The sequence below is a fragment of the Rhinoraja longicauda genome, chromosome 9 (assembly GCF_053455715.1).
Source record: "Rhinoraja longicauda isolate Sanriku21f chromosome 9, sRhiLon1.1, whole genome shotgun sequence".
NCBI lineage: Eukaryota > Metazoa > Chordata > Chondrichthyes > Rajiformes > Arhynchobatidae > Rhinoraja > Rhinoraja longicauda.
Genome location: NC_135961.1, coordinates 43,737,324 through 43,758,102, shown reverse-complemented (window position 1 = coordinate 43,758,102; position 20,779 = coordinate 43,737,324). Strand labels below are relative to the sequence as shown.

At 39.9% G+C, this 20,779-nt stretch overlaps 1 protein-coding gene across 7 annotated transcripts in view; it reads right to left on the bottom strand.

Moving 5' to 3' along the window:
- The window catches only part of sdccag8 (SHH signaling and ciliogenesis regulator sdccag8), a 272,774-nt gene that overhangs the window by 78,880 nt on the left and 173,115 nt on the right, over positions 1–20,779 (bottom strand). For 5 of the 7 annotated variants that reach the window (XM_078405351.1, XM_078405349.1, XM_078405348.1 and 2 more), the window contains one exon: positions 11,468–11,576. The exons of the other annotated variants lie outside the window; for them this stretch is intronic. In XM_078405351.1, coding sequence (XP_078261477.1) covers positions 11,468–11,576 — 109 coding nt within the window. The remainder of the gene's footprint in view (positions 1–11,467; positions 11,577–20,779) is intronic. 7 annotated transcript variants of the gene reach the window in all.

Here is a 20,779-nt window from a genome sequence, read left to right as displayed (position 1 = left end):
GATTTATCAGCCTTCGGTCCCATCAGTCTACCCAATACTATTTCTCGCCTAACGCAAATTTCTTTCAGTTCCTTTATCCCCCTAGATCCTCTGTCCTCTAGTACACCTGGGAGATTGTTTGTGTCTTCCTTAGTGAAGACAGATCCAAAGTACCTGTTCAACTCTTCTGCCATTTCCTTGTTACCTATAATAATTTCACCCGTGTCTGCCTTCACGCGGGGCTCTCCAGGACACTCCCGCCGCACGCGCGGCTCCCCAGGACACTTAACAATGACAGCAGTAACAGAACATTTCAAGGGATTGGCTTTCTGCAATACATTTTTGAGATCAAAATTATATAATTCAAACATCAAAAAATAGGAATTGAACTTATCATACATGTAGGAGTTCACTGGAAGAGGTATCAATTATATCCACTCACCACCTCTTTGATGAAAAGTTTGCCGGGATCAATAACTTTTTGAAAAGAAGCACCAAATATGCCAACAGCATATTTTAGGGATAAATTGCAGATATAATTTACCATCTTAAGAATTATTATTTCTCCTCTGACTTTTTTGTCAGATATTTGCAACAACTTCCTTTGTTGATCAACTTTTTTTGTAAACAAACATATTATCCTGGAGCATAATCAGCAATATTCTATATTCACCAGTCATTGTATGACATAAGAATAGTATGATAATTGTCTACAAATAAAAATGTTTGAAATCTTGAAAGCTTTCTCCTACTATAAATAACAACAGAATAAGGTAATGTCTAAGAATAGATATTCTTGCAGTTTGTGAAGATGGTGCTAACCATCTAAATATTTTAACATGATAATGTCCAAATACCATTGAATAACTACATAATCTCTCATGTACAGGATCGCAAAGAAAGAAAAAAATCAGCTGCTCTGAGAACAATGATTCATTGCAAAAAAACAGGACAAGTGCAAAAACTGGAGCATCTGGCTTGTCTGAACTAGTAATTTTAGAACTATCAAATGAAAACAAAACTGTGCTGCCAGATTTCTAGATACAGTACCCTCCATAATGTTTGGGACAAAGACCCATCATTTATTTATTTGCCTCTGTACTCCACAATTTGAGATTTGTAATAGAAAAAAATCACATGTGGTTAAAGTGCACATTGTCAGATTTTAATAAAGGCCATTTTAATACATTTTGGTTTCACCATGTAGAAATTACAGCTGTATTTATACATAGACCCCCTATTTCAGGGCACCATAATGTTTGGGGCATACCAATGTCATGTAAATGAAAGTCGTCATGTTTTAGTATTTTGTTGCATATCCTTTGCATGCAATGACTGCTTGAAGTCTGTGAATAATGAACATCACCAGTTGCTTGGGCAGCTTACACCCCAGCGGTATAAACATTGATATCTCTAACTTTAGATAGCTCCTCTGTCCCTCTCTTTCCCCTCCCCCTTCCCAGTTCTCACACTGTCTTCCTGTCTCCAACTATATCCTTTCTTTGTCCCGCCCCCTCCCCTGTCATCAATCTGAAGAAGGGTCTCGACCCGAAACGTCACCCATTCCTTCTCTCCTGAGATGCTGCCTGGCCCGCTGAGTTACTCCAGTATTTTGTGATACCTTCCAGTTGATTTTGCTAAGGTTTGGCTGATGTCTCAGTTTTATTCTTGTTTCTCAGTCTCATAATGGCTTATTTGACTTTGGATAAATAGCAATAAAAGTTTCCAAAGGTGATGGAAAAACTGGAGGAAAGACTAGGTGCTGAGAGTTCTCTTATACCTGCATTAAGGAGGCACTTACCTGTGAAGCTATGTGTCCCAAACATTATGGTGCCCTGAAATGGGGGGACTATGTATAAACACAGCTGTAATTTCTACATGGTGAAACCAAAATGTATAAAAATGGCCTTTAATAAAATATGACGAAGTGCACTTTAACTACATGTGATTTTTTCTATTACAAATCTCAAATTGTGGAGTACAGAGGCAAATAAATAAATGAGTATAAGAAAATAACTGCAGATGCTGGTACAAATCGAAGGTATTTATTCACAAAATGCTGGAGTAACTCAGCAGGTCAGGCAGCATCTCGGGAGAGAAGGAATGGATGATGTTTCGGGTCGAGACCCTTCCTCAGACTGATAAATAAATTATGGGTCTTTGTCCCAAACATTATGGAGGGCACTGTATATGGAGGAGGAGAGAATTAGTCAACAATAATAGTGACATTTAATACATTCAACACAGTTCTCTAAATGATCATTTATACATGTTCTCCAGCTGTATGGCTATTTTGTTCAATATCCATTTTATGCATGAGATTTAGAATTGAGTTTCTTGTTATCAAGTTGATCTTGATGATCATTGTACAAAGATCTGGTATTCCCTGTTGTTACTCATCTTCCTACCTTCAGTACAATCAGATGCATTTTATTTGGGGCATCGTCACTTTGCAAAGCAGCTACTGTATTTACATGCATTATTATAATGACTACAATTCAAAAGTAATTCCTTGCATGGTCACCGAATAAAGATATAAATTGTTGCAATTTAGTTCTTGCTTTATTTGCTTCTTAATTAATTGTTGTAAAAACAGAGTACAGTGGCAGGCAGAATACATGTCTCAATGTAATTTTGATTGCCTTGGAAGCTACTATATAAAATAACCTGTTGCAGAATGATCAGAAGAAAGTTCAAAGGGAAAACTACAGCTCACCCACAGCCAAATATATAGTAAACAATCAAATGCAAATACGAACCAGACATGCTGAGCAGTTATAATAAATAACATAATAAAGTAAAATATCCAAAAAGCTATGGAATAAGAACTTGGATTGCTTATAACAGATTAAATATGTTTTCATCAAGTAATAGAGATTCTTTTCAAATGTTTCATCCAAAGTGAGCAAAGGATAGCTCAAGCTCACCAAAGCACAAATCAAAAATGTCAAAAATGTCTGGCAATATTTCACGAAAAGGTATTGACAGTGTAAACCCCTTGTTAACCTGCTGTCATGAACAATTTACGCTGCATATATCTCCCCACTGAAGACTACTGAAATTCATTTCACAATTCAGCCAAAGTCATTAAGAAAATGTTTCCGTCTTTATATTCTGCACTGGACTTGAAACCAGTGAGTTACAGTGCTACAGTGCATTCAGAACGTAAATATCACATTTACATAAGTATTCAGACCCTTTACTCAGTACTTTGTTGAGGCACCTTTGGCAGCGATTACAGCCTCAAGTCTTGGGTATGATGCTACAAGCTTGGCACACCTGTATTTGGGTAATTTCTCCCATTCTTCGCTGCAGATCCTCTCAAGCTCTGTCAGGTTGGATGGGTAGCGTCGATGCACAGCTCTTTTCAGGTCCCTCCAGAGATGTTCGATCGGGTTCAAGTCCGGGCTCTGGCTGGGCCACTCAAGGACATTCACAGACTTGTCACGAAGCCCAGCCAGAGCCCGGACTTGAACCCGATCGAACATCTCTGGAGGATCCTGAAAATAGCTGTGCATCGACGTTCACCATCCAACCTGAGGCTGGAATCGCTGCCAAAGGTGCCTCAACAAAGTACTGAGTAAAGGGTCTGAATACTTATGTAAATGTGATATTTCAGTTTTTTTTTTTTAATTACTTTGCAAAAATTTCTAAACACCAGTTTTTGCTTTTTTTATGATGCGGTATTGTGAGTTGATTGATGATTTAAAAAAAAAGAATTAAATCCATTCTAAAATAAGGCTGTAACGTAGCAAAATGTGGAAAAAGTGAAGGGGTCTGAATACTTTCTGAATGCACTGTATTTCAAACTTTTCACCTCCTGACATAAAGATTTTTACAGAATTTGTTCTACTCGGGTTAAATTATAATGCAGTACGGTTAAGTAATTTCATGTCATAAGAGCAGAATTAGGCCATTCTGCCCATTGAGTCTACTCCGCTATTCAATCATGGCTGATCTATCTTTCCCTCTCAACCCCGTTTTCCTGCCTTCTCCCCTAACCTTTGACACACTTACTAATCAAGTATCTGTCAATCTCCGCCTAACAAAAACCCCAATGACTTGTCCTCCAAATTCTGAATCCTCTCGCCATTTAGAAAATAGTCTACGTCTTTATTCCTACTACCAAAGTGCATGATTATACACTTTGCTACAGTGTTTCATCTGCCACTTCTTTGCCCACTCTCCCAACTTGTCCAAGTCCTTCTGCGAAATCCATGCTTCGTCTACTCTACCTGCTCCTCCACCTATCTTCGTATCATCCGCAAACTTGCCCACAAAGCCATCAATTCTCTCATCCAAATCATTGATATACAATGTGAAGGCTAGCGGGCCCGACACGACCCCTGCGAGAAAGGAACAAGTCACTGACAGCCAACCAGAAAAAGCCACTCTTTGCCGTCTGCCATTCAGCCAACCTTCTATCCATGCTAGTATCTTATAATAATAATAATAATACATTTTATTTATATAGCGCTTTTCATATACTCAAAGACGCTTTACAGAGATTTTGAGAACATAGGGAAATTAATAAATAGATAAATAAGTAAATAAATAAATGAACAGAGAAAGGAGACAGTAGGTGAGGTGACCTTCAGTGGTTGAAGGCAGTACTGAACAGGTGAGACTTCAGCGATGTTTTGAATGTGGTGAGTGTGGGGGAGTCTCTAACGGTTTGGGGTAGTGAGTTCCATAGGGTGGGAGCAGCGATGGAGAAAGCCCTGTCCCCCCAGGATCTTCCCTCTAATACCATTGGCTCTCATATTGTTTAGCAGCCTCACGTGTGGCACCTTTTCAAAGGCCTTCTGAAAATCCAGGTAAACAACATCCACTGACTCTCCTTTGTCTGTCCTGCTATTTACTTCCTTAACGAATTCCAGGAATTGTCAGGCAAGATCGGACGACCTATCAGGAGACCGTGGAAATTTATCATACCTATTTTATGAATATTCACTTTCGAGATCTGGCTGTTACTGGAACGTCCAGCATTTACTTCCCTACTCCAATTGCCCTTGAACTGCTGCAGTCCTGTGGGTGAAGATACTCCCATACTGCTGCTCAGCAAGGAGCTTCATGATTTATACTTACTGATGACAGTAATAAATGTCCAAGTTAGGATAGTGTGCAATTTGTGGGGGAACCTGCAGACGATGGCATCTCCATGCAGGGACTCCGCTTGTCCTTTCTAATGGTTGAGGGTTTGGGAGGTGTTGTCAGAATAGCTTGAGCGAGTAACTGCAGTTCACTTTGTACATGGTACACACTGTAGCTACTGTGCATTTGTGTGGATGGAATGACTGTTTGGGAAAGTTAAAGGGGATGCCATTTAAATTTGCTGCTTTGTTCTTCATGATGTCAAATGGTTTTTGAATTGTTGGTGCTGCATTCAGCTAGACAGGGGAAGAGTATTCTATCTTACTCCTAAGTTGTGCATTGTAAATTATTAAAATATTCTTGGGATGACAGTAGTTGAATCACTTGCCACAGGATGTCTATTCCTCTGACCTGCTCTCCTGGTCAATGGAGATCCCCAGGATATTAACAGTGGGGGGGATTGGCAATGTTAATGCAGTTCAATACCAATGGTGGATGGCTAGACCCATGCTTATTGCAGATAGTCATTCCTGACAGTTTTGTAGATTTCATAAAAAGAGGTAGAACTTATAATGTTAACAGAAGTTATAATGGTAACAGAAGTTAATGGATTGCTTTAAGTTCACGCAATTCTTTTAGTCTTCCTTTTTGACTCTTCACTCACCCAATGTGGCTGACTATTCACAACCATTTGAACTAGCCGAGCACGAAACCCACTTCAGGAACAATAAAACCGGGGCCATGAAGATTGGCATCATTCACAATCCAACAACATGCTCCTTCAATCAAATCCTAGACTGGGTAGGACTAAAAAAGATAGGAAGTTGCAGAGATTGTTTTAAAATCACTTAATATTGAAAAAGAAGTTGTATTAAAGTGCTCTTTAATTTAATATCTGGGTGCAATGATATTTTTATGTGTTTTATGGGCTATACAAAAGACTACGAGCCCTACATTTTTTGAATTATGCAATAGATTGGAACTCTGCTTTACAAAGCAGTATGAGATGAAGCAATGCCAATTATATCTCATGTTGTAAGGAAAGAGCTGGGGCAGGAGGGGGCATAGAATAGAACACTGCTACAATTACTAAATGTAACAAAACTGAAACACATTGGAGCAGTTCTACCCCAGGGTGAATTTGTGATCTGTTCTTCAGTGGGGCCACGGAGAAAAACCACTGAGTGAAGGACAGGTGCTTCTCCACAGGGAAGTAAGGAAATAGACAGACCTGTCACCTTGAGTCACGCTCACACATCTCCTGGTGGCTGGCTACAGAAATGAGTTAGTGAAGATCCAGGAAGAAATTCTCATCCTGTCCTTCATCTGGGAAGTGTATAAGATCCAGGTTAAAGACCACAAGAGAGAAAAGGGGGATAAAATTAATTCAATTATCCAGAAAGAAAGATTTAACTCACACAGGGAAGTGAAGGACTTATGTGGAGTTCTGACTTTCCAAACTCCTTTTGTAAACTGTGACAACATAGGATGAACACCCACCTGGCTCCGTTATACTAACACTGGGAAAACTGCTGTGTGTATTCTGATCAAACTGGGCTACAGTCCAGATTCTACCAGAATACCCAAATAGTCGAGAATCACAAGGATCCTACACAGCATGGGATCCTGTCCATGATCTTGGCACCAGATGGCAAACCTTTTCCATTTACTGTTACAAACAGACTGTGTGGAAGATTTCCTTGCAGCTATGATGATCTCTATCACTTCTTTTCAGAAGCCCTGGGTTTTTAACCATTCCTGTTCAACAGCCAACCCAGCAGCTGGAGGCTGAATCTTTCACAGTGCCAGACTCTAGGAGAGAAGCTTTTGCTTCTCTGGAAGGTAAAATTATTTCCTCTTTATGAAGGAGACCAAATAAGAATTATGGGCTTCAAAGACAATATATAGGAGGAGGCTCTGATGGGATATATGTATAAGATACTGATCCCCTTACTGTTTCCGTAAAATTAGAGGAAAAAAAGAGAAAATGTTGGAAGAAGTTGAAACAGAATATAATTGACTAATGATTGTGGAGTAGAGGCTTCAAATTTTAATAGATGTACGTTCATGAAACAGCCGCTGATATGTCCGAAAACTCTTGATAAAGGAAATAATGAAGTATTTCTCAATATTGAGATAAAATTGTAATCGAGACTGAGATGCTGAAATTGCTACAAAACAACCAGTGTGTAATCAGATTTCATAAAATTCATCTTTCCAGAATATGACTTCAATTAATTTACAATTATTGTGTTTAGTGCTGTATTCTAACCTCTAAAATACTCATTGGCAAACCAACTATTGATGTTTTAAAACAATATTTTTTGGCCTTTTATCCACATAATCCATCTGTGTTTCTGAAAAATTCTGAAAATGTCTTCCTGACTAGATGTTAGCCTGACTATATTTCTCAAACAACTGAGAGTATTATTTCTTCATATAATTTTGAAGTTTGAGTCTACAGTTATAAACTGTTCTGCGGTTAGTAATCACAAACTACTTCCTATTTTGACTACACTCTAGCATTGATCTTGCAAACTAGAGCATCAATTTCTCATAGATCTTCAGTAATTATGCTAGGAAATGTGCTGGCAGAAACCATGCTGAGCTCGAGCAGATTCAGTTAGTCCAGTCACTTCCATTGTTACTTACAATGCTTCAATTTATTACCTAAACGATTTCAAGTTTTTTATCCCCAAAGGATTCCAATCCCATCTGTAGTTCTGAAGAATGAATTACAGAAGGAAATGTGTTGGAAGGGGTTGGAACACAACATTACAAACTAACAACCCTGGAGTAAAATCTTTACATTTTACTTTGAAAAATACCTTTGGTAAATAGTCTGTATGTTTAATTATGTTAAATATTTGACATTATTTAGGGCATGATTAATTTTAAAAAAATCTTTGAATAGATTGTGAAAACCATTCAAACCCTAACCATTTTTAAAGTGTTTTAGCCTGTGTGCATTGCTTATCCCAATATTTAATAATGTGGGGTTTGCTATTTATCATTGTTAAGGCCCGGCACACTTGGTGTGGGCAATCAGGTTGGAAGCTGACTTTGTGGACCAAGTTGACTCTAGTAGATCCACCCCATGAGCGTCCATGATGCAAAGTGGTGGAGTAACTCAGCATGTCAGCTAGCATCTCTGGAGAACATGGATGGGTGATGTTTCAGGTCGGCACTCTTCTTCAGACCTGAAGGAAGGTCCCAACCTGAAACGTCACCTATCCATGTTCTCCAGAGATGCTGCCTGACACGCTGAGTTACTCCAGCATTTTGTGTCTTTTTTAGTAAACCAGCATCTGCCGTTCCTTGTGTCTCTATAATCTGGCATCCTGTTTACTTTGCAGCCTCTTATGGGTTACAAACAATGTATGCAGGAAACGCAATACATCTAGTTCTCTTAGACCTACTTATTAAAAATAAATTCTATCATTCCATTTTATTTTTGTTTCAAATATCTTAATTCGTCCTTTATGCTTTACAGCAATATCTTGAAAATGGAAAACACAGCAATACCAAACAATATTTGAAACTAACACACAAACTGCTGGAGTAACTCAGCAGATCAGGCAGCATTCTGGAGAGCACGGATAGGTGAAATTTTGGGTCGGGACCTGTCTTCAGACTGATATTTGAAACTATGTTTGTCGGGTTCCAGCTTGTCAAATGCTCCAGAGTTTTCGTAAACTCCCTCAAAATACCAACAATGTTTCACCATCTTCCTCTTAATTCTCTGTCTCCTGGAGTATAATTAACCCTTAAGGGATTTGTTACTTTTCCGATCCTGCAGTCCATTTAAGCATTGCCTACTAAACTTTATAGAATACTGGACCAAGTGGACCCGTTGGGCCCAAACCTCTCTTGCATTGGTGCAGCACCTTCTCCTCCCCCACTCCCCCCTCCCTCCCTTCTCTCCCTCCCTCCTTCCCCTCCCTCCCCCTCCCTCTCTCCATCGCCCTCCCGCTTCCTCCCTCCCCCTCCCTCTATCTCCCCTCCTCCCTCCTTTCCCTTCTCTCCTCTGCCTCCCCCTCCCCTCTCCCTCCACCCCCTGATATGATGGCCTCTAGAAATTTTCCTGTTTTAGTTTTTGCTGCCATATTCCAAGTGATATTTGGAAGAATATGTTCATTCTTTTCTATTTTTTCTCTTGATTCACTCATCAGTACCTGTTGCATATCTCTATTTGTTTTCCACTTAGCTATGTTTATTCTAGTTGGTCCACCCCCAAATGTGCCAACTCTTTGAAAATGAAGCCAGCCAATTCATTTAGTATCAGTGCTGCTCCATGCTCCAACAGCAATGTCTTTTAAACATACAAAAGTGCTGGGGGAGCTCATCGGTCAGGCAACAACTATGGTGGGATTGTACAGTTAGCGTTTCAGGCCGTGACCCTTCTTCAGACTCTGAAGGTTCTTCGAGCCTGAAAAAGGTCCTAACGTGAAAAGTTGTCTGTTCATTCCCTCCACAGATGCTGCCTGACCCACTGCGTTCCTCCAGCATAAACAAATAACTGCAGATGCTGATTTACACAAACAGACACAAAGTGCTGAAGTAACATAGTGGGTCAGGTAGCATCCCTGGAGAATGTTTCCAGTCAGGACCCTTCTTCAGACTGGTCCTCCAACACTTCGTTTTCTGCTCTGGGTTCTAGCATCTGAAGTTTCTTGTGTGTCCTTTAATGATATACTTTATAGTTTAAAAATTCTTTGCCTTTATATTAACTAGATACTTTTCTTCGTGTTCTTTAAATTCTGTAATAGTTTTTGTTACCCCATTTTCTTTTATGCTCTACCTTTGCTGTGGCTCCTTTGCTTTATTTGAGAATGTGTCCCTAAATATCCCATGTTTAAATCAGATCTTATTCTCCCAGCATGATTATGCAGGCTTGGAGTTCTTGTGCATCTTTCCTGTCACTTCCATTTTAAGTTGATCATGCAGCAATACAGCAGCTCATAAGCCTAGGTTAACCACACTACCTTTGATGTATTTTCTTAATCCTGGAAAAACTCTGCATATATTTCCTAATGCATAACTCTGTTTAATTTTTATAATAATATACATTTATTGCTCATAAATGCAAGAAAAAAATGTTTTCATCTTTCCTTGACTTAGTGATACTCCAAGGATACAGTGAAGTCTTCATAGTCATTTTGAGAAAGTCGACTAAAATTGGACAATCCTCACCACCATTACTAACATGCCTCTGTCTCTTGATTCTTTCCTCACCTAGCTTCAGTTGCCTTTTACCCCTCCTCGATCCAACTATCTCCTACTGGCCCCTATCTCACCACTCCCTGCTTCCTCTTTATACCGCCTTTCTTCTCTCTCCACTCTCGGCCTGATGCAGGGTCTCAACCTGAAATGTCAACAATTTATTTCACCCCACAAATACTGTTAGACTAACTGAGTTTCTTCCAGTTTGTTTTTGTTCTGGAGACAGACGAATATAGCTTCAAAAATTGCATAGAAGTGCTATATCTGACAACTTTAAGGTATTTAATCCTTTTTTTGGTACCTCTACCAGATTGCAAAAATGACAGATGCTCTAGCCATCAGAGTACAAATAACACACCACATATATAATAAAACCTTTACAATGCAAAAACAAATTGGATGAGATTTGCAAGTTTATAGTCATAGAAAATCAAAGAAGACAACAAAACTAATACAAACAGATAAAGACACAAAATGCTGGAATAACTCAGTGGGCCAGGCTGCATCTTTTAGTTTAGTTTAATTTCGAGATACAGCGTAGAAATAGGCCCTTTGGCCCAATGAGTCCGCACTGACCAACAATCACCCGTATACTAGTTTTATCCTGCATACTAGTGCGAATTTACAGAAGCTAATTAACCTACAAACCTGCACATTTTTGGAATATAGGAGGAAACCAAAGAATCTGGGGTATACACACGTGGTCACCGCGGAAACCTACATATTCTGTACAGACAGCACAGGATCGAACGCAGGTCTCTGGCGGTGTAAGGCGGCTACTTTATCGCTGCACCACTATGCAGCCCAGCATCTCTAGAATACATGGATTCTATCCAAGTCGGGACCCTTCAGACAGATTATGGATCTGCCACATATTCCAGAGATAGTAGAAACGTTGAAGCAAACATAGATTACATAGTCCCCTGAGGTTTTCATGTCAATCAGTGTCTGATCTGCGACCTGTCTCCATATCCTTTTCTCTTTATCCCTGAATACTTTGGTGATCAGTAATCTATGAATCTCAGATTTAAAAAAAGATAAACTTTGATGATTATGAACAATGTAAACAAAATATAAGGTTGATAGCAATATTGAGATGGTTAGAAATTACTTTTACTAATATCAATGATTACAAAACATGAGTTTGTGCAAAACCAGAAATAATTCCTACCTGTTTTTTTCTGTGATCTTTTGTAGCTTTTGACTTAAAGTGCGACATTCTGCTTTTAATTTGTTTGTCAGTGCACTCTGAGAGCTGAGTAGTGCCTCCAGTTCATTGACTAGTATAAAGAAGAAAAGTTTACATTAAGCAGAGATTACATTTTGTAATTAATTTTCTCTCTGAAATATATTCCCATATCACAATCTCTCTACCCGCTGAAGATAAAATATGAAAAGTTTGCAACAATCTTGTACAGATAGTGTTTGATGTTTTCTAATCATAATGACAATGCTAATCCATTCATTTTAATGGTTGTGTGTTGGCATTATCATTTAGCTTCTATAACGCTACATTAATTAGAAAGCTGCCACTCTTCGTGTTTTAATTACATTATGATTGAGTTTTATTCCTATCTTTCCAGTTCTGAGGAAGGGTCATTGACATGAAACCAACTCTGTTTCCTTCTTCACAGACCTTCTGAATAGCCCTCGTATTTTTTTGCTTTTATTTCTAATTTCCAGCCTCCACAGTTCTTTGCTATTCAACAATGTAGCTTTTCCCCATTTGATCGCTTATATCCTGAAAAGTTATTTATGGATAATCTTAATGGAAAACAGTGGCACTGTGGTAGAGCTGCTGCTTTACCGTGTCAGACACCTGGGTTCGACCCTGATTACGGGTGTTGTCTGTACGTCATTTGTACATTCTCCCTGTGATTGGATGGGTTTTCTCTGGGTGCCCCGGTTTCCTCCCATATTCCAACAGGAAGATTGATATTTAAACAAAAATAATTTAAAATTCTTGTGAATATTTTCTCCAAAATTTACTTTCAAGTTGCATCACACCCCTGACAAGCCCATTACATCGATGCCAGTTTTTGTGAAATAATTAACACCAATTCCAGCTTTTCAGGGTACGCAATACATAATATAGTAAGATATAAGTTGCCTGCGTCCTGACTATAAAGATGCCTGTTAAATTTCTTCTTCCACAAATGTTTTACTCGATTATGTTTTCCCTTTTTTGTATGCTTTTTTTCTACATTATTCAGGATCAACTTCGTCCACTGTTATCAGGCTTCTGAACAGTCCTTCCATAACCTAGGGCACTGTTCGATTCAACTCTACCCCTTTAAGTACTTTGCACTTTATATAAGTAACTGATGCGCTACAATGTGCTACAATGTGAGAACTACTGTATATTCTGCACTTTGTATCTTCCCCTTTGCTCTATATATTGCACTTGAGTTTGAACTGATTTGGATCTATGTATATCTGATCTGTTTGGATGGCATGCAAAACATAGCTTTTCACTGTATCTCAGTGCATGTGATAATAATAAACCCAAATAAATTGATATAAACCACAAGCAGGAATGGCCCAGCACCGATCCCTGAGGCACACCATTGGTCACAGGCCTCTAGTATGAAAAACAGCCTTCCACCATCAGGCTCTGCTTCATTCCATGAAGCCAATTCTCTATGCAGACGGTTAGCTCTCCCCAGAACCCATGCAATCTAATGATCTAACCAGAACAGCCTACCATGCGGAATCTTACCAAATGCCTTGCTGAAGTTTATATAAACAACCTCTAAGCCCTTCCCAATTTCCCAAGAGTAGATCCAGCTTTGCCCTTTCTACACATTGCCTGAGGAAACTTTCCTGAACTCATTTCACAAACTCCACCCCATCCAAGCCCTTGCAGACAGCTGTCTGCAATCTCTTGGCATATTTGCTCCTCCAATTCCTATTGACTATTTGGTGGCCTGTACACTCCCAACAAGGTGATGCCCTTTTTATTTCTTAGCTCTACCCAGGCAAACTCACTGGATGAACCATCTGTAATGCCATTTCGGACTACTGCCGTGGCGTTGTTCTTAATCAATAACGCAACATCACTTCCTCTTTTACCCCCACCTCTATCTATCCTGTAGCACCAGTACCCTGGAACATTAAGCTGTCCCTCTCTTAGCCAGGTTTCCATAATGGCTACAACATCCCAGTCGCACGTACGTGCGCATGACCTGAGTTCATACACCTTACTCATTAGACCTCTCACATTAAAATAAGTGCAATTCAATCCAACAGTCTTCCTCGCTCCCTGTAATGCCTATTCTGTCCATTGAACTACCTTCACCACAAACCATACCGACTTCCAACTTCTCACATTCCTCAGTCCTGCGTTGGATTCCACCCCCACCCCTTGCCCAATCCTCCTATCATGCCAATTCTTCACACAAAATCAGACTGAAGTTCACAACAGATAATACTACTGCTTGACAAGTTTAAAGTTAGAAGCAGTTCCATGCTGTATGATTCCATCATTATGTGAACTTTGCTCTTTCCCAGTTAGCATTGCATTAAGGCCCATTCAGATTACCCAGGAAAACAAAATCATGAAATGATGTTAGAAAAGGGTTTATAGTAGTTTGTGGCCTTAGTCAAAGTGAGACCTGCATAATTCCTATGGAGACCACACTCAACTTAACACAACTTCTGATAATTTCTGACACCTGCACATCCGTCAGCCCACTCCAACCAGACAGCAGCAATTACACATAATGGCTGCTATAGAGTAGGGAAAAGCTGCAGATGGGATCTCCTAGATTTACTGAAAGGGACTTGGCTTTCTTGTTAGTGGGGTGGATGCCAGGGGCCCAAGAAAAACTCTAGGGCTAGGACTACCATATATGGAACAAGCCGCCAGATGAAGTAGTTGAGGTAGATAACAATCACAACATTTAAATGTTGGTTAATACATGGATAGGAAAGGTTTAACATGTTGGGACGAAATGTCTGTTTCTTACTGTACGACTCTGGGTTTGATTTGCTGATTATTTGCAAACTATGTTGGTGATAAATTTGGAGTAAGGAGGGGGAACTTTCTTTGGATTCAACACCAGCAAATTTAGCAGATTCTCTTAGAAACACTTATTTCCATCAGAGAGTCCGTTTATTATCCACAAATTGTGCCTCCTTCTACCATTCTTCTGAGAGATAAGGTGTCATATGTCCTTCTGGTAGCTTTCCTTATCATCCTGCTCCTCTTTCAGTTTAAGGTGTTGCACTTTTGGGAGGTCAAATGTAAGTGAAAAGAATACAGTTAATAGGAAGACCCTCAATAGCATTGATGTACAGAGCAATCTTGGGGCGCAAGTCCATAGCTCCCTGAAAGTGACAACACAAGTACTTTGAATGGTAAATAAGATGATTGCTATGTTTGCCTTCATCTGTCGTGGTATTGAATATAAGAATCAGGAGGTTTTGTTGCAGCTTTATAAAACTTTAGTTAGGTCACTTTTGGAGTATTATGTGCAGTTCTGGTCATCCTATTAGAGGAAGGATGTGGGGACTATGGAGAGGGTGCAGAAGAGGTTTACCAGGACACTGCCTGGATTAGAGGATATTAACTGTAAGGAAAGGTTGGACAAACCTGGATTGTTTTCTCTGGAGCATATGAGACTGAGGAAAGACCTGACAGAAGTTGCTAAAAATTTGAAAGACAGTCAGAAGCTTTTTCTCAAAATGGAAATGTCAAATATAGGGCTAGTTTTAAAGTTAGAGGGTGAAATGTTAACATAAATGTTTCAGGCAAGTTTCTTTGCTCAGAGTGCTTGGAACACACTGCCAGAGCTGGTGGCGGACTCAGGTATGATAGTGGGGTTTAAGAGGCTTTTCAACAGGCACGTGAATATATGCAGAATAGAGGGATATGGATCACATATAGGTAGAAAGGATTATTTTAATTTGGTATTATGTTCAGCACTGATATGACAGGCTACCCTATACTGTTCCATATTCTTTGTTTTTAAGCATCAGTGCTGGACATCTCCATGTTGTTGGGACAGATTATACTATAACCTTTAGTATGCTCCCTTAAAAATATTATGCATCCTCTCGATGATATCCTTTACACTGGCTCAGTTTATTTAATAAAAGTGTATTAATGTTCATCATTGCCACAACATATTCAATGTGGGCCTGCATAAATTCAATACTTCTATAACTTGAAGATCTTTGAGCTACAAATTAAATGTGGAGTTCTACACACTGAATTTCTGATATCTTTAAATACTCTTTTTGGAACTTCCCCCAATAAAACTAAATAATTTTAAGATTGACTCAAAAGGTAATGGAAAACCATAAACAAAACCAGACTAAAAATATGCATCTCTCTCTAACAAAATAAAAATTGCTTTGCTGATCTCTGAAAAGCTTTGCTTCACTTTTTAAACAGTAGATACGGATGGAACATAAGTCACACATTCTCAACCCGGAGCAGTAATACATCACTTACATAGGATTTATTTAACATGGCAGCCTTCTGGTTCTCGTATGCACATCAATCGCATCAATGTGCCCTCTCACAGGCTGCTCATTTCTGTCAATGACTGTTAGCAATTGTGTTTAAAAAAAAGTCAAACAGAATGTGGGGTGAGCCAGACTGAATCCACTTGGGATCAAGATTATTGGAAATCTTTTGAACCCTTCAGATTTACCCGTTAGCAAAAATATAACACACAGTACTAAAGTACAGCTGCCGATTATTTGAGCTTGGTGTTCAGGAGACAGCTAAATAACACACAACAACTAGGGGCACATTATTCCTGAAATCTATTATTTATTGCATTGAAATAAAAAAGATATAAAACGTGAAGAGACAAATTATTTCTGCAATTAACTGAGGTTACTTATTCTGAGGCATAAAACCATTGCTCTGCCGAGCACGTTTGAGCCAACGTAAATGTTTGCTGTAAATGCACATCCCTACAAGTATCCCCACAAGCACTTTTGAGCCAACATAAATGTTTGCTGTAAATGCACATCCCTACAAGTATCTTCTTTTCATTGTAAATGCGTCTTGTTCCTTCTATCAAATGCTCTTTAAAACCTTTATTAAATATTGCCTTTCCATGTTGGACCTCTTCTCCACCCACCCCAACTCCCGACTTTGGAAAGCACAAGAGTTGTGTAAAGAAATTATGATTGTGATTAAATGTACTGTGCCAGCTGTACAACTTCCAAATCAGATTTTATCTGCTTTTCAGGTAACATTTTAATCAAAATTTCACTTGTATGACAATCTGAAAAAAGGAAACACATGGCACGAAAATAATGATTAAAAACTTGTAGATGGTGTTAAAAAAAACAAATCTTGAACAAACTCACAATTTTTGAGCCAACATAAATGTTTGCTGTAAATGCACATCCCTACAAGTATCCCCACAAGCACTTTTGAGCCAACATAAATGTTTGCTGTAAATGCACATCCCTACAAGTATCTTCTTTTCATTGTAAATGCATCTTGTTCCTTCTATCAAATGCTCTTTAAAACCTTTATTAAATATTGCCTTTCCATGTTGGACCTCTTCTCCACCCACCCCAACTCTGGAAAGCACACTAGACAAGAGTCGGGTAAAAAAATTATGATTGTGATTAAATGTACTGTGCCAGCCGTACAAAGTCCAAATCAGATTTTATCTGCTTTATAGGTAACATTTTAATAAAAATTTCACTTGTATGACAATCTGAAAAAAGGAAACAAATGGCACGAAAATAATGATTAAAAACTTGTAGATAGTGTTAAAAAAAACAAATCTTGAACAAACTCACAATGTGATAGGGGAAATGATAAATTGTACCACTTATACAAATATTTCACTTAAACATTGCATAAAATTCTCAAATGCATACTGCTTCAAGGTGGTGGGTGTATGGAACAAGCTGCCAGAGAAGGCAGTTGAAGCAAGGACTATTGGAGGGACTACTAGAGGGTCTATTGCTTTTAGTAGGCAGGGACTATTGCAATGTTTAAAAAACAATTAGACAGGTACATGGATAGGACAGGGTTGAGGAATATGGGCCAAACTCAAGCAGGTGTTAGACTAGTGCAGATGGTACATGTTGGTCGGTGTGGGCAAGTTGGGCCGAATTACCTGTTTCCACGCTGTATGACTCTAGGACTCATATAGAATTTCTATGCTGGGAACTTTGGTCTGTGAGTCATATGTATTGCAAACCATCAATTATTTGCATAAAATTCTGAAAACATTGGGAAGTAACTGCAGAATTTCTTTTGGTGAATAAAACATTTATCCCTCACAAAAAAAAGATACAAAGTGCTGGAGTGACTTAGCAGGTCAGGCAGCATCACTGGAGAATATGGATAGGTGACATTTCGGGCCGGGACACTTCTTCAGACTCCACAAAGTGCTAGAGTAACTCAGTAGGTTCACAAAGTGCTGGAGTAACTCAGAGATTGAAGAAGGGTCTCCACCAGAATCGTCATCAAACTAAGTTCTCCAGGGATACTGCCTGACCCACTGTGTTACTCCAGCACTTTGTGCCTTTTTTGTAAATAAGGATCTGCAGTTCTTTGTTTCTACGTTTATCCACCACATATTATCTTAATCTTCCACTCTCCATCATTTCAAAGGTCTTAGTGCAGCTTGGTGTTGCAACAGTTAGCTCTGTTATCTGGATTTGATTCTGACGTCAAGTGCTATCTGTGTTGAGTATGCTGAGTGGGTTTCCACTAGGTGTTCTAGTTTCCTCCACAGCCCAAATTTGTGCTGGTAGGTTAGATGATTTACTGTAAATTATGCTGTATTGTAGGTAAATGCTAAATTAATCAAAGGAGAGGTTTGGGACAGGTGTGAGAGAATAAGTTGTAGAATTAAAGGAAAAGAGAAGTGGGTTTGACAGGATTGCTCTGGATGAGAGCTGGCTCACAACCAATCTGACAACAGGTCTGAAAAGGGTCTCGACCCAAAACGTCACCCATTCCATCTCCCCAGAGATGCTGCCTGTCCCACTGAGTTACTCCAGCATTTTTGTGCCTATCACAACAGATGAGCCAGGTAGCCTCCTCTGCATTGCAATAAACCACCACCTGTCCCTCCAACTGTGCCTCCGCCGGCCCCTCTGTCGATCGATTACCGTACGCAGTCCGGTTGGGTTGTGCGACCACCAGTGTGTTTCGTGCCTCCGGTTCTGGGGGGGAGATACTGTGGCGGCTCCCAAGGGTCGGGCCATACTTCTACCGACCCCTCGGCACGGGAATGGACCAGTCCAGGGAGGCGGTCCGGGACCAGGTATATAAGGACAAGGTTTGGGCGCCAAGCCATTCCGGCAGACTAGACCCGTCTGATAACCGAGGTACAATAAAATATAACGTTCCCGAAATACCTGGCTCCTTGCCTTTATTTCGGGCCTTTATCGACGCGCTACACTGTATAAATTAAAACAACAAAACTCTAAAATATGTCATGAAAATAATTTGAATTGTTATATCCTTGAATTTTTAACTAAAGTACTATCAAAAGTATAGCGCAATAATGCTATACAGTATGTAAATAGGCCCTTTGGCCCAACTTGCACAAGCCGACCAAAATGCCTCATCTACACTAGTTCCACCTGCCCATGTTTGCCATATATCATTCTTAACCTTTCCTATCCTGTCCTTTTGCCTGTCCAAATGTCTTTTAAAAGTTAACTTCCTCCGCTGGCAGTTTGTTCCATATACCTACCACCCTCTACGTGAAAAAGGTGCCCATCTTTTATCTCTCACCTATGCCTGCTCATTCTTGGTTCCCCTACTCTGGGTAAGACTCTGTGCATCTACCCCATCTATATCACTCATGATCTTATATACCTTTTTAAGATCCTCATCTTCCTGTGCCCCTCATCCTCCTGCACTCCAAGCTTGCCCAATATCTCCCTACAGCACAGGCCCTCAAGTTCTGGCAATTCTCTGCACCCTTTCCAGTTTAACATCATCTTTCCTATAGTAGGATGACCAACACTGAATAGTACTCTAAATGTGGCCGCACCAATATCTTGTACACCTATAACGTAATGTCCCAACTTCTGTACTCAATACTCTGACTGATGAAGGCCAATATGCGTAAATTCTTCTTGACTACCCTATATACCTGTGATGTTACTTTCAAGGAACCATGTACCTGCAATCCGAGGTCCCTCTGCTCAACAACACTCCCCAGAGCTCACCATTCACTGTGAAAGTCCTGCCCTGGTTTGACTTCCCAAAATGCAACATCTTGCACATATCAAGTCAAGTCAAGTCAAGTTTATTTGTCACATACACATACACGATGTGCAGTGAAATGAAAGTGGCAATGCCTGCGGATTGTGCAAACAAAAAAATTACATTTACAGCATATAAATTTAAATTAATACAGAAAAAAAAAATTAGTCCCTGGAGTTATAATAGTTAACAGTCCTGATAGCCTGTGGGAAGAAACTCCGCCTCATCCTCTCCGTTTTCACAGCATGACAGCGGAGGTGTTTGCCTGACCTTAGCAGCTGGAACAGTCTGTTGCTGGGGTGGTAGGGGTCCCTCATAATCTTGCTTGCTCTTGATCTGCACCTCCTGATGTATAGGTCCTGCAGGGGGGCGAGCGTAGTTCCCATGGTGTGTTCTGCCGAACGCACTACTCTCTGCAGGGCCTTCCTGTCCTGGGCAGAGCTGTTCCCAAACCAGACTGTGATGTTGCTGGACAGGATGCTCTCTACAGCCCCCGAGTAGAAGCATTGAAGGATCCTCAGAGACACTCTGAATTTCCTCAGCTGTCTGAGGTGGTAAAGGTGCTGCCTTGCCTTACCCACCAGTGTGGCAATGTGTGTTGTCCATGTCAGATCTTCTTTGATGTGGACTCCCAGGTATTTAAAGCTGCTCACCCTATCCACAGTAGACTCCATTAACCATTCCCCAACTCACCTGCCTAAAAGATCATGATCCTGCTGTAAATTTTGACAATTTACATCTTCACTATCTACGATAGCACCGACTTTAGTTTCGTCTGCAAACTTACTAATTATGCCTTGTACATTCTTATCCAAATAGTTGATATAAACCATCAATAGTAATGGGCCCAGCACAGATCTGTGAGGCACACCACTAGCCACAGACCTCCAGTCTGAAAAACAACTTCCACCATCACTCTCTGCTTCTTTCCATGAAGCCAATTCTCTATCCTATTGGGTAGCCCTCCCTGTATCCCATGCGAACTAACCTTACAGAGCAGTTTCTTCCCAGCTGTTATCAGGCAACCGAATGGTCCTCTCATCAGCTAGGGTGCCGTCCTGATCCCTCCATCTACCTTATTGGAGACCTGTGAACTATCTTTAATTGCACTTTATAGTGCATGAATTGTTGTACCCTATCTTTTGCCTGTGCTCTGTGGAGGGCTTGATTGCAATCATGTATAGCCTTTTCTTTGACTGGATAGCACACAAACAAAAGGTTTTCACTCTACCTCGGTAAATGTGACAATAATAAACTAAACTAAACTAAACCGTG